This window comes from Phocoena sinus, chromosome 11 (genome assembly GCF_008692025.1).
Source record: "Phocoena sinus isolate mPhoSin1 chromosome 11, mPhoSin1.pri, whole genome shotgun sequence".
Taxonomy (NCBI): domain Eukaryota; kingdom Metazoa; phylum Chordata; class Mammalia; order Artiodactyla; family Phocoenidae; genus Phocoena; species Phocoena sinus.
The window spans coordinates 90,318,798-90,335,567 of NC_045773.1; the positions used below are offsets into that span (position 1 = coordinate 90,318,798).

The following is a 16,770-nucleotide window of genomic DNA, read 5'->3' on the forward strand; positions in this document are numbered from 1 at the left end:
TAATCTAGGGCGGGTAGCTAGAACAATGCCTGGCCAAAAGGTAGAGCAGAGGAACCACAGCAGGTTCATGTAGAATTTTCATGTGTGTCCCCTTGGACCCAGCACTAAATGTGACTCCCAGGCTCTGTTAACAGAGTGAGACTCAAGCATCCTCAACCGGCCTCCACATCATCGCCACTTCAGCTTCCTGTCAGAGCTCTGCCATCTTTCTTGGTCATAGGGTTATACTCTGCAGAAGCTCATGTTACTATAGGGTGTCAAAAAAGCATATGTGGTGGCCAAGTAAAGGCCCCACAAATTTCTTAAGCTGCATATAGCTATATTTAGACCCCTTAATTATTCTCACTGAGCAAACACAGAGGGAAATTACTGCCTTTTTAACCAGAAGTCCTATTTCCAAGTGAATAATAAATATGCTAAGTTTATTACCATCAATAAGAAAAGTAGTTCAAATGGCCCAGGCTCAAATTTTAAAATAAATGAGAAGAATTGCCACCTTTCCTGGTAGGTTAATATAACTGGAATGTGTTTATAAAGTGATGTGTGTTGATCTCTGTCTTATTGAAAAAGAAGTCTACTTAAGTAATTTGTTCTCATACTTTTCTATTTTGAAGATGAACTTTAGCATCTTTTAGGTCTTTAAATGTGAAATTTAAGTATGATGGGTAAAATTACTCTGGGATGATTTGTATCAATTTAATTCAGGGCACTGGAATTTCTCTTTCTCCCTCAAAGAGTAGCAGCCATTTACTCTTTCACTTCATTTGATTAATAAAGGTCTAAAACCCCCTGACAGTGTGTGGCTTAATTGCTTCCAACAGACAGTTGATAACCTCTTAAGAAGGACAATAAGGGATTGTCTTGTACACAGTGGTGGAAAAAATTAGAAAATCAGATTTCTCTGCTTTCATTTTAAAGGCTATGAAGGCCCCTGAACTGAAAGAGAAGCTCGAAGAGTCTGAAAAGCTGATAAGAGAACTAACAGTGACTTGGGAAGAGAAGCTGAGGAAAACAGAAGAAATTGCACAGGTAGCTTGATAACTTGGGCCTAAAATATTGTGATTTTTTTTTTTAATTTTAGTTTTTAATTGAAGTAGAGTTGATTTACAGTGCTGTGCCAATCTCTGCTGTACAGCAAAGTGACTCTGTTATACACATGTAGACATCCTTTTTATATTTTTTCTTTTCCATTGTGTTTTATCACAGGATATTGAATATATTTCCCTGTGCTATAGTGATTCTTTTTCATTTGCTGTCTTTTCTGTATAGCCACTTATCATCCTCAAAAAGTCCTTTAAGGACCTCTTTCTGCTGAACTAGAGCCTGCAAAGATCCTCTTTAGACACTGACTTCATTGTTTTTTATTAACTACCGTTTGGTCCCTGTATTTGCTAGAAGTGTTGCAGGGCACTGAATTTGTACAGGCATGGTTCAGGAAACATCTTTAATACGTTCTGCTTTTCACATTTAACCAGAAACCTGTTCTGTGGTTTTAGATCACCTGGCAAAGCATGCAGCTACCTGATTGGCAGAGAATTTACAACATGCAGCATATCAGTAGTTTTTTCAGTGTGCTTGATTCTTCAGCTTGTTAGCAAATGCTGTTATGAACTGTACTTGAGAAAATAAAAAGCAAGGACTAATCGTGTGAGTGTGTGTGTGTATGAGAGAGAGATGAACCTCTACATGTACATTTCATGAACAGTTTAATCTCATTGACCACTTGTAAGTATTGGACCATCCCAGTCAGGTAGCTTGAAATCAGTAACTGGAACCTAGTCCAGCCTGCTGCTTATATGTCTTGTAGATATCACAAACATATACCCAACTTTCTATAACTCCTACATTGCTTTATTTTTCTTCATAGCCCATATCACCTTTGGAAATTCTGTATTTTACTTGTCTGTTTTGTCATGGTCTCTCTCCTTCCATTAGAATATAAGTTTTCATGAAAGGAGTAGCTTTGTTTTGTTTGCTTTTATATGCTCAGCCCTAGATCTGTACCTAACACATAAATATTTCTTGAATAACTTGAATGAATTTGAGGCCCTCTGCAAAAGGGACCCAGCCTGCTCTTCCAGCCCCATCTCCCACTACTTTCCCACATTGACTTTCCCACCTGAAATCATCCAGTGCGCCCCGAGTCTTTACTGTGCTTTCCTCTGCCCTTCCCCTAGAACACTCTGCCCTTACCTTGCTGCTCTCCCATTTCTTCCTACTGAAATGCTTCTTGTGCTTCAAGAACCATCTCAAATGCATTCTCTTCCTGAAGCCTTTCCTGGACTCTTAACCCATCATGATTTCCCTCCTTTGAAGCCCCACAGCACATTGTTCCTCTCCAATGGCACAGGGCTCTCCTCTTGTACTTCTAGTTGTGTGGTCTTACCACCTCCACTGGACAGGAAGCCCTTAAGGGCAGGATGGTGCCCAGTTCATCCTTGGTGCCCCTAAAACACTGACACAAGAAGTCATGCGTTTTAGGATCTCAGTAAGCTTGGTTGAGCTGATTAGAATGTGTAATTTCACTGGCCTTGTCCCCAGAAACAGTGCCTTAAGCTTTCTACGGATACATCTCATGACTAGAGCAACAAATAGAGCTTCCCTGCTTTTGTCTGTGTCTGTGCACAGGAGAGGCAACGACAACTTGAAAGTATGGGGATTTCCCTGGAGACATCTGGTATCAAGGTGGGGGATGACAAGTGCTACCTAGTCAACCTGAATGCAGACCCTGCTCTCAATGAACTTCTGGTTTATTATTTAAAGGTAAGAAAGTATGTTAATAGATAGTTGCAATCCCGATTCTGTCACGTACGATTCCTACTTGAGTCTGGGTGCCTGTCCCCATGATTTTGCTTTTTGTATCCAGCTTAGCTTTCATTGAAAGTAAGAGGATTGGTAGTTCAGTCAAGTTACCGTTAAGAGTGAAAACCAGCTCTTTTGCATTCTACTGGGGCTGTGCAGTTGGGCTGATTTCCATCAGAGGGGCACGAGTGAGCAATGGTGTCGCAGTGATCCCTGGCTATGGTGACAGGATTCTGAGAGGCTCTGGAGAGTCACCATTATGCTTCTGAGTAATTCTAAGGGGATCTCGAGATCATCACAAGCCTAAAGCAGACTCTTGTGGAAGATTAGACAGCTAGGGTTCTTCCATATCCATCCCTCCCAAGCCTGTATGCTCAGGACATAACTTTTGGTCCTATGATCACCTTCAGGTGTGGAGATGGGCGTGGCCTTTTGGGTTCGGCACTTTGGCCTCAGGGTACTGCCACTGACCAGGCTGCAGGGCTCAGTGCGGCAGTTCTCAGACTGCTTCGTTAAGGATTCTGAGCTGCCTCGTGAATATACAGAAGGCAGTGAAGAATAAGCTAGAAGTGAAGAAAGGAACCTCAGGCTTCTGTCATCCTTTTGATTCTACTTTTTCCAGAAATAAATATGGCACAAATAGCCCCTGACTTAATGAGAGTCCACTAATGGACTTAAGATCTGTTCATTTAGGAAATGATGAAGGGGTAAGGAATTGTTTCTGAAATCTTAATTTTGAAAGACCAAGTCTTGCAGTTTCTCTCTTGAATAGGGAAGTATTATTATCACAGTGACTGCATGGTTTTTAGAGCAATAGAACAAACAAAGAGGATGAGCAGTGGGCAGAGTCACCAAGGGTCACAGTCCTCACATGTCTGAGGTTTGAGGTACTTAAAAATCATGCTAGGGCTTCCCTGGTGGCGCAGTGGTTGAGAGTCCGCCTGCCGATGCAGGGGACGCGGGTTCGTGCCCCGGTCCGGGAGGATCCCACATGCCGCGGAGCGGCTGGGCCCGTGAGCCATGGCCGCTGAGCCTGCACGTCCGGAGCCTGTGCTCCGCAACGGGAGAGGCCACAACAGTGAGAGGCCCGCGTACAGCATAAAAAAAAAAAAAAAAAAAATCATGCTAATCTGTACATTGTATAATCCACAGGCTTCAGTACTCTGTAATTTGGTATTAGAAACTCAGCTATTTTTTAAATCACTTTAAAAGTTACATATTTGAAAATATGACTTTCCATGAAACTATTTTCAATGATTCTTGAATTTATAGAGCTGTTTTCAAAACACTTTCACCGTTAAGTCAGGTGATCCTTGAGAAAGAATCTTGCTCATTAGATCATATTAATAATATTGTTCTGGTTCTGCAAAAAAAAAGAAAAAAGAAGCTGAGGCTCAGAGAGTGAAATGCCTTGCCCACGGTTACATAGACAGTAAGTCGTCAAGTTAAAACCGGAGCTCAAGGTATTCTGCTATCAAGTCTGACTTCTTTACGTTCTAAAATAATAGCTAATCACTGTTGATCAGGGTTTGGTTTTTTTTCTTTATAGTGTTTAATCATATTTTACGTTTAGTGTATTAAGGTAAGCTTTTGACCTACAGTGCGCCAGATCTCATATTTTCCATCTGATTCATCATATGTTGTCATGCATGTGCTGTTGGGTTATTCGAACTGATTGTGATGAACTTTTGCTGAGTTACTTGTAAGGGTAGGTTTTTCTTTCTTTAATGATCTGTTGCCAGGACCATACCAGGGTAGGTGCAGATACCTCTCAGGACATCCAGCTCTTTGGGATAGGAATTCAGCCTGAGCACTGTGAGATTGATATTGCTTCTGATGGAGAGGTCACCCTCACTCCAAAAGAAAATGCAAGGTAAGAAATGTCCCTTAAAGGTAAGAAGCAGCTCCTTAACATAGCTCAAGTGCCTTGTTTTTAGGAGTAGACTGACCCTTTCTGTTTGTTTGCTTAGTTATATCAGAGTTAAGGCTACACTGGCTTTTGCTTTCTGCTTGTAGAGAGCTGTGTAAGCAAGATTTCGAGCACCAGCTTCAGGGTGGCTGATTCTGTCTTGAGGGCTGGGTGATCTCAGATAAGCTACTTCTTTTATCTAATCTTCAATTCCCTCATATGATAAATGAGGCTAATAGTAGACAAAACATATAAATCACTTGGCTCAGTGCCTGACACACATAACTATTGAATAAAGTTATTTGTTATTACCGAGTGTAATGCATTGTATGAAAAGCAGTTAATCAGATAACTCTGTTATATGAAAAATTCCTAAACTAGGCTATAATATGTAAAAATTTGAGAATTGACAGGATAATATATTTACTTTTTAATTTCTACTAAATGATGTCTTGAATTATTTTATAATCACATGTAAAATGAAGTCCTAAAACAGTATTCCTTAACTTACATAATTCAGAACACACATTTTTATGAAGAAAACTATATTCATTTCAAATTATTCTGTTAATATCACCCATATACATTTCTAAGTGATGAAAAACGGAGACTAGCAATAGTAGCATACATGATTCATGAAGTTTGTAGGCCTTCTGTTATAGTGATAGATTGTTAAGATATTTAATGGTGAAATGATACCATTCCTTAATTTTTACTTATTCCAAGTTCAAATAGATTTTAGCTTCATGGTGTATCCCCCTATTAGAAGCTCTGGATTTTTTTTACATACTTTTTAAAAAATTGACAGAATTATTTGTGTGTACACACACACACACACACACACACACACACACACACACACACACACAGCATGATAATTTGATCATATTCTCTTTTAACACTACACCTGAAAATGATTTTATTCGGTAAATTTCCTCATACCTGATTTTACTTCCATGTCTTTTTATCCTACTTTTCGTCCTTCCCCACCCTATCTAATCTCCTCCTTTCCTATAACCTCAGGGCAGTGGTTCATTCATTCAGTGTACTTCCTCTAGGCTCTGTACTGGGAATGCCCAAGTATAGTAACTCAAAGCCTGGTGGAGGAGAATATATAGAAACAATTGTTATTATACAGGAAAATAAGTGCTCCTTCTAAAGTGATCTTTATAACCTGCAAATCTGATCACTATAAAAGTGTGTGGGGTTTGCAGGACTGGAGGTAGGGAGAGCTGTTAGGATATTATTACGATATTGTTGTGGGAACACAGCAGTAGCAAAAGAAGTGAAGAAGAAAATGTATTTCAGAATTACTTGAGAGTCAGCGACGTTTAAGTGATGTGCTTGGGGACAGGATGGGAACTCACTTAGTAAAAGAAAAGAAGTGAGCAATATTAGATTTCTGTCTTAGGAGATGAGATAAACAGTGGCACCACTAAATCAAAATAAGAAATACAAGAGGAAGAACAGGTATGGAGGATGATAGGCAATGAGTGGTAATGAGTTCACTTTCGAATACTTTGAGTTTGAGGTGTCCTTGGGATATCACTGTGAAGATTTCCAGTTGCACATTGGATTTAGGGCAGGAGAACTACCCTAAAGATACAGACTGGGCATAATCAGTGTTGCCTGTCTTGAAAGTGGGTCTGGAGTGAATAGTGGAAGGGTTAAACCAATGTTTATGGGATGGTCTGAAGATAATCCATGAAGTAGGGTGAGACAAGGGAGTCAGAGAGGTACAGAGGCAACAGCAGGATACAGTGATGGAATCTAAGGGAAGAGAACATTTAAGAAAGAGGTCAAAGTAGAAGCTAAAGAGCTTCTATTGGACATAGCAGTTAGGAAGACATTGACAACCATGGAATGTTTAAGTACCATGCAGTTGTGGGTATGGAAGGAAAAAATGCAAAGAAAGAAGAATAGGAGGTGAGGAAGCAGGCCGAATCTTGGTTGTGCAGATGGAAATGGGATTGGAGACACAGCAAAAGAGGGGCATTGCGTGAAGGGATAGTCAGTATTTCCTCAGATCTGTCCTCAAGTCCACCGGTTCTCTCTTGTCATGATTTACCTGCTGCTTAACCACATTCTACTGAGTTTTAATTTCAGTGTCTCTGTTTTTCATTTGTAGAAGTTTAGGAAGTCCTTTTTTAGACATGCCTGGTCTCTATTGGTAGAGGCTTGTTTTTACTCCATTGTATGCTTTAATAATTTTATTTTTACTTATTTTATTGCCTTTATTTGGAAATTCTGTTCTCTGAAGTTGCTGGGGCTTCAATCCAACTATTTGTTGTATCTGCTGATAACTTTGCTTCCTAAAGCAGTTCATGATTTTTTAGATGTGCTCCTCTTCAGCGGTTTATCTGTAGGAGTCTTGTGGCTTGGGTGAGGCTACATAAATTCCTGCAAAGAGATTTTATATTTGCTTCTTCCAAGTACCCCAGGCATGTGTTCAAGTAGAAATGACTTTTTAATGCTAATTTCTTGGCTTGGGTATGTTACCAAACCAGGCAGTTTCCATAACTTTTTCTTTTTTATATTATTGTAATAAGAGTGTACGATAAACGGCAAAGTGATATGTTCATATGTATGTTCAGGTGTGTGTGTGTGTGTGTGTGTGTGTGTGTGTGTAAGCACCTAGATAGGGGTCCTCTAAAGATACAGATGATCACAAAAGTAATCAGTAAGAGAGATGAAGCTTATTACATTTCTCTCTGATTTGCTCTGGAACTATTTTTAGTTTTATTTTAGAATAATGCTGCTCAATAGAACTTTCTGAGATAGTGGAAAGGTTCTATATCTGCTAAGACCATTTTGGTAGCCACTATTGAGATAGTGTTCTTGAGAATTAACATATGGCCAGTGAGAATGAGGAACTGAATTTTTAAAATTATAATTCAGAGTTTAAAATGATAAAGGACACAGTGACACATTTCTACTCTTGATCATACTGCTATTCCTAGAATTTCCGGAGGGCTTTTTAGATGCCTTAATAAACAATGGGGAAATATATTTCTTAAAAACTGACTATTGAGAGGGCAGATAGCAGAAGCAAGAAGAACTACAATCCTGCAGCCTATGGAACAAAAACCACATTCACAGAAAGATAGACAAGATGAAAAGGCAGAGGGCTATGTACCAGATCAAGGAACAAGATAAAACCCCAGAAAAACAACTAAATGAAGTGGAGATAGGCAACCTTCCAGAAAAAGAATTCAGAATAATGATAGTGAAGATGATCCAGGACCTCGGAAAAAGAATGGAGGCAAAGATCGAGAAGATGCAAGAAATGTTTAACAAAGACCTAGAAGAATTAAAGAACAAACAAACAGAGATGAACAATACAATAACTGAAATGAAAACTACACTAGAAGGAATCAATAGCAGAATAACTGAGGCAGAAGAACGGATAAGTGACCTGGAAGACAGAATGGTGGAATTCACTGCTGCGGAACAGAATAAAGAAAAGAGAATGAAAAGAAATGAAGACAGCCTAAGAGACCTTTGGGACGATATTAAACGCAACAACATTCACATTATAGGGGTCCCAGAAGGAGAAGAGAGAGAGAGAAAGGACCCGAGAAAATATTTGAAGAGATTATAGTCGAAAACTTCCCTAACATGGGAAAGGAAATAGCCACCCAAGTCCAGGAGGTGCAGCAAGTCCCATACAGGATAAACCCAAGGAGAAACATGCCAAGACACATAGTAATCAAATTGGCAAAAATTAAAGACAAAGAAAAATCATTGAAAGCAGCAAGGGAAAACTGACAAATAACATACAAGGGAACTCCCATAAGGTTAACAGCTGATTTCTCAGCAGAAACTCTACAAGCCAGAAGGGAGTGGCATGATATACTTAAAGTGATGAAAGGGAAGAACCTACAACCAAATTACTCTACCCAGCAAGGATCTCATTCAGATTCAATGGAGAAATCAAAAGCTTTACAGACAAGCAAAAGCTAAGAGAATTCAGCACCACCAAACCAGCTCTACAGCAAATGCTAAAGGAAGTTCTCTAAGTGGGAAACACAAGAGAAGAAAAGGACCTACGAAAACAAACCCAAAACAATTAAGAAAATGGTCATGGGAACATATATATTGATAATTACCTTAAATGGATTAAATGCTCCAACCAAAAGACAGAGGCTTGCTGAATGGATACAAAAACAAGACCCATCTATATGCTGTCTACAAGAGACCCACTTCAGACCTGAGGACACATACACACTGAAAGTGAGGGGATGGAAAAAGATATTCCATGCAAATGGAAATGAAAAGAAAGCTGGAGTAGAAATACTCATATCGGATAAAATAGACTTTAAAATAAAGAATGTTACAAGAGACAAGGAAGGAACTACATAATGATCAAGGGATCAATCCAAGAAGAAGATATAACAATTATAAATATATATGCACCCAACATAGGAGCACCTCAATACATAAGGCAACTGCTAACAGCTATAAAGAGGAAATCAACAGTAACACAATAATAGTGGGGGACTTTAACACCTCACTTACACCAATGGACAGATCATCCAAAATGAAAAAAAAAAAAAACTGACTATTGAATGTCTGTGTTTTAGGTAGAAGAGATAAGTATTCTATAAAACTTTTTTTTAAAACTCATCTTTTTGGCAAAAGTATGTATGTATGTACATATTTATATATGTATAGTGTTAACAAACAAATTTTGAGTAAATTTGAAGATGTAATTGTATTAAATGATTTGTGAATTGGGCAGCATCTCATCAGGGGTTACACAACATGGAAGGCTTTTATATTAGGGAAGGTGGGACGAGGAAAGGAAGTCATCAGCAAGGAACAAAAATGAAAGTTCATTGGAGGAAAGTAAGTTAGGTGACAGCAGTTTCTCATTAACTGAGCTGTGGTGTTTTTTAATTGGCTGGGCTTGTTGCTGGGCGCAGAGGAAGTCTTCCTTCCTCCTGCTGGGGTAGTAAAGTAGTGGCACTTCCTGTTGGGGGTGCAAGGTAGGTCTCTTCCTGTTGGGATAACTGGCATCTTCCTTTTTGGGATAATTGACCATGAGTGTTGGGGTATGAGAGTTCCCTTTTCAGGCCTCTTGACTCCAACTTTAGTTGAGGTTTCCTTTTATTAATTTTCACAATAGATGTACATATACATATATATTCTGATCTCATTTTCCATTTTTGCAGATGAATAAATCAGTTCATATTTCCAAATAGATGGGAAACAGACTTTTGAAACTTGAGTCACAATGTTGAGAGTCATTTTGAAGAATAAAGGGAGCACGTTAGTGTAAAACATGCACACCAAAGCTTTACCGTGTTTGTGTACCACAGATTAAAAACATTTAAGATGGTATTTCCAGGGTATTTTTTATCAATAAAAACTTAGCCACCAGACTTGAAATATTACTACAGAAGAGTGATTATTTTCATCTGTGAATTTTCCTTATTCCATAACTTTGAGCTTAAAAGTCCCCCTAAAGATTAGGAGCCAGATAATGAGAGTATATGAGAAAAGTAACTTACAGAAAAATTAAAACTCAAAATGATACTCATTATTTTTCTCCATCAAACTTCACTTGACAGCCCTTATAGCAAATTAAACTTTAATTAATTAACTATCCCCCTAATGTTTTGTTTTGTTTTTATTAAAAAAAATTTTTAAACATCTTTATTGGAATATATTGGCTTTACAATGCTGTGTTAGTTTCTGCTGTACAAAAAGTGAATCAGCTATATGTATGCATATATCCCCACATCCCCTCCCTCTTGCATCTCCCTCCCACCCTCCCTATCCCACCCCTCTAGGTGGACACAAAGCACCAAGCTGATCTCCCTGTGCTATGCAGCTGCTTCCCACTAGCTATCTATTTTACGTTTGGTAGTGTATATATGTCCATGCCACTCTCTCACTTCTTCCCAGTTTACCCTTCCCCCTCCACGTGTCCTCAAGTCCATTCTCTACGTCTACATCTTTATTCCTGTCCTGCCCCTAGGTTCTTCAGAACCATTATTTTTTAGATTCCATATATATGTGTTAGCATATGGTATTTGTTTTTCTCTTTCTGACTTACTTCACTCTGTATGACAGTCTCTAGGTCCATCCATCTCACTACAAAGAACTCAATTTCGTTTCTTTTTATCTCTGAGTAATATTCCATTGTATATATGTGCCGTATCTTCTTTATCCATTCATCTGTCGATGGACACTTAGGTGGCTTCCATGTCCTGGCTATTGTAAATAGAGCTGCAGTGAACATTGTGGTACATGACTCTTTGAATTATGGTTTTCTTGGGGTATATGCCCAGTAGTAGGATTGCTGGGTCCTATGGTAGTTCTATTTTTAGTTTTTTAAGGAACCTCCATACTGGCTGCATCAATTTACATTCCCACCAACAGTGTAAGAGGGTTCCCGTTTCTCCACACCCTCTCCAGCATTTATTCTTTGTAGATTTTTTGATGATGGCCATTCTGACCGATGTGAGATGATATCTCATTGTGGTTTTGATTTGCATTTCTCTAATGATTAATGATATGGAGCCTTCTTTCATGTGTTTGTTGGCAATCTGTATATCTTCTTTGGAGAAATGTCTATTTAGGTCTTCTGCCCATGTTTGGATTGGGTTGTTTGTTTTTTTGTTATGAGCTGCCTGAGCTGCTTGTAAATTTTGGACATTAATCCCTTATCAGTTGCTTCATTTGCAAATATTTTCTCCCATTCTGAGGGTTGTCTTTTCGTCTTGTTTATGGTTTCCTTTGCTGTGCAAAAGCTTTTAAGTTTCATTAGGTCCCATTTGTTGATTTTTGTTTTTATTTCCATTTCTCTAGGAGGTGGGTCAGAAAGGATCTTGCTGTGATTTATGTCATGGAGTGTTCTGCCTGTGTTTTCCTCTAAGAGTTTTATAGTGTCTGGCCTGACATTTAGGTCTTTAATCCATTTTGACTTTATTTTTCTGTATGATGTTAGGGAGTATTGTTTTTAAATGCCAGCAAAATCTCTTTTTTAGGTAAAGGAAACATTTATGAGAAGACTAAAATTGTCCATGCTAAAATTTCTGGAGGACTTTTCCTTTCCCCCTAAAAAAACTCACAGTGACAGTGCTTTAACTGTGTCAAAGGATCGGTTGTTGAGATCTTCTAATAAGCAGGAAATCCTACAAAATCTTTTATAGTGACTTACTTAGGCTACTGACTTCACAGCCCCTTGATAGCCAGTAAGCTGTAGCAAAGTTACAATGTGAGGAAAGCTGCACTGTTGAAAGACCACCTGCAAACGTCCGCTGGACAGTTGCTTCTTCAAGATTTGTTTCAGGCAAGTCCAGGATACATAGACCAACATAAACCCACAGACACAATGTACATCATTATGGTATAATATATACAGTATAACAAAGACTATCAGAGTTTCCTTCCCCACCTCTAATTGTTTGTTTGTTTTTATTGAAGTGTAACTGACTTACAGTATTATATTAGTTTCAGGTATACAGCATATTGATATTACATAATGGTCACCACTGTAGTTACTATATGTCCCTATAACTGGGAGTTTGTACCTATTAATCCCTCTTAAACTTTTTCACCCATCCCCTCACCTCCCTCCCCTTGATTGATTTTACCATTTGGTTGGTAGCTGTTTAGGATTTAAACCTGGTATTCTTTTTATGTTTTCCCTGAGTTTTTATTATGGGAAATTTCAAACATAAGAGTAGAAAGAATGGTATAACAAGCCTCCATACAGCCATCATCCAGCTTCAAAAATGACAGCTCATAGACAGTTTTATTTTTTATTTGTATGTCCTCCACGTCACCTCCTCCCTCCCCTCTGGGTTATTTTAAACATATTTCAGATATTGTAACTTTGCATCCATAAATATCTCCACTTGTATCTCTAAAAGACCAGTATCCTTAAACACAGCTTCCGTACCATCACAGCTAAAATAATAAACAATAATTCCTTACTAATCATACATTGAGGCAGTGTTCAAATTTCCCCAGTTGTCTTATAAAGGTTCTTTTTCAGTTGTTTCGTGAACTCAGGATCCAAATAAGATTTAACCATTCTCATTGATTGTTATGTCCCTTGGGACTCTTTTAGCCCATGGGTCCCCCTCCTTTGCTCCCCCACTTTTTTTTACCTTGCATTTTATTTGCTGCAGACACCTAGTTGCTTCCCATAGTCAGCATTTTGCTCATTGCATCCCATGGCATCATTTAACGTCTTCCGCTGCCCTCTCTATTTCCTAAATTGGTTTTAGATATAGAGGCTTGATCAGGTTCAACTCAAATATGGACAAGAATGTTCCATAGGCATTGTTGCCCATCTCCATCAGGAGCACATCATGTCCAGTTGTCTGTCTTTGAGGGATATCAGCATCCCTTGATCATTTTTGCCTAGATCGTGTATTTTGATAGTGTTTACAATTCTGTCATTCCTTCTTTAGGTATTAGTCGAATATGCCTATTAAGAGAAAGTTCCCCCAGTTATCTCTTTGGCTCCTGGGTCTAGGTTTATTGCTCTTTACCATCCAGCTGATGTAGCCCCCCTGATGTTCCTTCAGGTCCTGTGTAAACGGTACCCTCGTGTGCAGCACCACCCCGCTGTGGCACGGGGACAGAATCCTGTGGGGAAATAACCACTTCTTCAGGTAACAGCTTGTGTTCACTAGTATGTTCACTCATACACCTTTTCTCTTATCTGAGTGTAAAACACGTTGATTTTCTCTAATGGTGAAAAACCCCACAGAATTAATTTACCTAAGAGGAAACGGCGAGATTGGTTGAAAGACTTTGAAAAAGAAACGGGCCCCCCAGAGCATGACCTGGATGCAGCCAGTGAGGCTTCCTCGGAACCAGACTATAACTATGAATTTGCACAGATGGAAGTTATCATGAAAACGCTGAATAGTAATGGTAAGACCCTTAAGCATTTACTTTCTTACTCTACTCTTTAAATAAACCTGAGGAGAATGTGAGCATGGCTAGAGAATTGTCAGTCTGATCTCTGGTGTATCAAGTTGGGGATTCTGTTGCAGGAATAAAGATTTTGACCTTTTTATTTATCTCTATTTCTGGATTTTAAAAAGTCCCCTCTTTTTAATTATAAAAATGAAGTATGAAAAAAAGGCCAGATGGGAAAACAAGTGTAATGTATTACTCTGAAGAGTATAGAATAACAACGAAAAAGAACATCTTTAAGATTAGAGATTAACATTAGCTACTGGGGCTTTTGTCAGCATAGCACAGGGAAGACCACAGTTGGAACTCAGACTTCATCCCACTCTGTTACTTGCTTACCAAGTTGGGAGGAATCTCGACAGACATTCCAAAGTGATGCTCAGACATCAGAGTCACATTAATGGGTCATTTAACAACATGGCTGAGCAACAAGTCTCTCCTGGAGTGATTTTTTGAAAGCCCACATAGATGCAGGGTGTGACAGGAGGGTGCAGCTCCAAACTCCAGGTGGAGGAATGCCCATCAGAAGAGAGATTATTTCTTCAGATGAGGTTACAGAATTCTAGACATCTCTGTGCTCTAACTCTGTGGCGTATCCAGGTGGTATCCATTTAATCATGTATCATCCCACATCACAGATTTCTAATTTTCTCCAATTGCTACTGTCTTAACATATATCTAAATATTTATGTATACATAAATATATTTATATAAATATTTATATATATATGACCCCCCTCAATAACCAGTGAGTATTTAGCGCTCACTAAATACTCATTTGTTAATTTCTCCAAGCTTTCTTAGCCACAGCAGTTCATCATCAGTGGTCTTGGCTCATGGTGTTAACATGAGTATCCGTTTGTGTTCCAGATCAGGCCTTGCTCTCCAGTGTTGATTTTATCCATTTAAAAGTAATGTTTCCCCTTCCTTATGCTTTACTCAACCCCACTGCTAAATGGAGCTCCCCTGTGGGGCACACAGATGTGCTCTGTTATGATGCTGAAATGCTGGTGGCCGGACAGAGTTCACGCCCTTCACCTCTACCGCTAGGTGGCTTCCCGGTCATGAGCCTGTCTGCCTGGTGGCCATCCCCTTGGTGGTCCTATTTGAAGATTCTCTTCCCTCTCATGTGGTTTCAGACGGAGCTCCTCCACAAACACTGGGATGAAGGTTAACTGATTGGCTTTAGCATGAGGGAGCTTGGCTGGTGTTTAGCAGTGCTGCTCGTCAGTGCTTGTGCTACATGCTTTGGCCAAATCTAACTAACATGATGGGGAAGAAGCTGAAGTTTTCTGCCTGGCCTTTTCTGCCTGAGGTGCCCTGAATTCTTGATGGAGGGATGCTCCCTTTTCAATTATGACCCTTTCCTCCCCATGTCCCAACTCCATTGCCTTCCAGTGGTTAAAATCCAGTGGCTGTTCTTTTCCCCGTGTATCCAACAGCACGAAAGTGTCACTAGTATTATTGCTCCTCATACTAGCAACTGTTATTTCTGTTGACAGCACAGCAGTTCAGGACATAGTACTTCTGGGTAAATAGTCACCTGCATTATCCCAGTAATAGACTAGAATAATGGATTTTCAAATCTCTAGAATAAATAATGATCTGAAACCCAATTCTTTTTTTTTTTTTTTTGTGGTATGTGGGCCTCTCGCAGCTGTGGCCTCTCCCGTTGCGGAGCACAGGCTCTGGACACACAGGCTCAGCAGCCATGGCTCACGGGCCCAGCTGCTCCACGCCATGTGGGATCTTCCCGGACCGGGGCACGAACCCATGTCCCCTGCATCAGTAGGCGGACTCTCAACCACTGCGCCACCAGGGAAGCCCCCCAATTCATTTGAATTAAGAATAAAAGCAAACCTAGTATCTGTAGACCATAATATGTTCTTCCTGAGGCTTCAGAATAGGAATCAGACATTTAACTATTTTCACAGAGTCAATGGCAGCTCTAAAGTAAAGAGCAATTAAGGGGCTGGTGAAGGATCATAGAGCTTATTCCATCCGGGATTAAAAGGTTCTCTTTTTCCCCCAAAGGATCTACTTTCCTTTGATTTAGTGCCTTGGGCATCTTGATATGAATTAATTCTAATTCTGTGGGTCACATAAATTCCCTTCAACCTCTACACCATTACCCTCTCTCTTTTCCATTCTCGGGACAGATAAGGAAGTTTGAGCTCATTGTGTAGTTACATACCAGGCAGAGAATAAACTAAGGAAGAAGAGAGGATACTATGCCCAAAAGAAAGGGGGTCCTTTCTGTCATCCTAAAACATTTACCTCTTTGGTTTCTTGGCCTGAGGCTCTAGGCTTACTGAGTTTTAAAACAGTTCATACAAGAGGAAGAAAGAAAATAGGGAGAAAAAGGAAACTGTTAACATTCTCTTGTAAAGTGGATTGGTTGTTTGAGAACAGACCAGATCATCTTCGGCTTCTGTCCTACGCCATATCATAGAGTCAGAGTGACTTGCTGATTAGGGTGACCTTTTTAAGAATATGTTGTATAGTGATAAAGGCTTAAAAGAGGTTAATTAATTTGAAAAGAAAATGTTATCAAATATGTCTAAGAGAAAAGTGTTTCCAGACTTGTGTTGGGATCAGAGAAGAAAAAGAAACCTCAGTCCCTGTACCTCTACCAGGTTTGTGTGTAGCATAGCCAGACTCAGAGTCTCCAGGCAAGGCTTCCCAGGCTGGTCTGTGGCAGGCTTGGGGAGGGATACTTTGAGTTGCTCTCTCTTGCATATCTGCATGTTGATTTGTGGCCACTGAGAAAGCCTGGTGAGTAGTAGGGTTGCTATGTCGTGGTAGCTGCTAAAGCAGTTTAAAAAGGCCTCAGTCACATTACCTCTGCATTGGCATGGAACCCCCTACCTCAGCCATCTGGGGTCATGTGTGTTTCTACTTACCACTGACCCACAAGTAGAAATAAGAATTAAACATCTTATTCAGTGTCCTTTAGCAAAAACCCTAGGATATGATTTTATTTAAAAATTGGTGTGTTTCCCAGTTTTCTCTCTCTGGAAAAGATTCATAAACACTCAGTTAGGGCCCTAAAAATGGATGGTGAGGACCCTGTCCTTTCTTTTTTAAACCTAGAGCCTAAATAGAGAAAAAATATA

The 16,770-nt window shown here is 39.5% G+C and overlaps 1 protein-coding gene across 1 annotated transcript in view; it reads left to right on the forward strand.

The window, feature by feature from the left end:
• The window catches only part of KIF13A (kinesin family member 13A), a 218,578-nt gene that overhangs the window by 158,222 nt on the left and 43,586 nt on the right, over positions 1-16,770 (forward strand). The window contains 5 exon segments of the mRNA XM_032648491.1: positions 919-1,029; positions 2,629-2,763; positions 4,545-4,675; positions 13,258-13,344; positions 13,443-13,609. Coding sequence (XP_032504382.1) covers positions 919-1,029; positions 2,629-2,763; positions 4,545-4,675; positions 13,258-13,344; positions 13,443-13,609 — 631 coding nt within the window.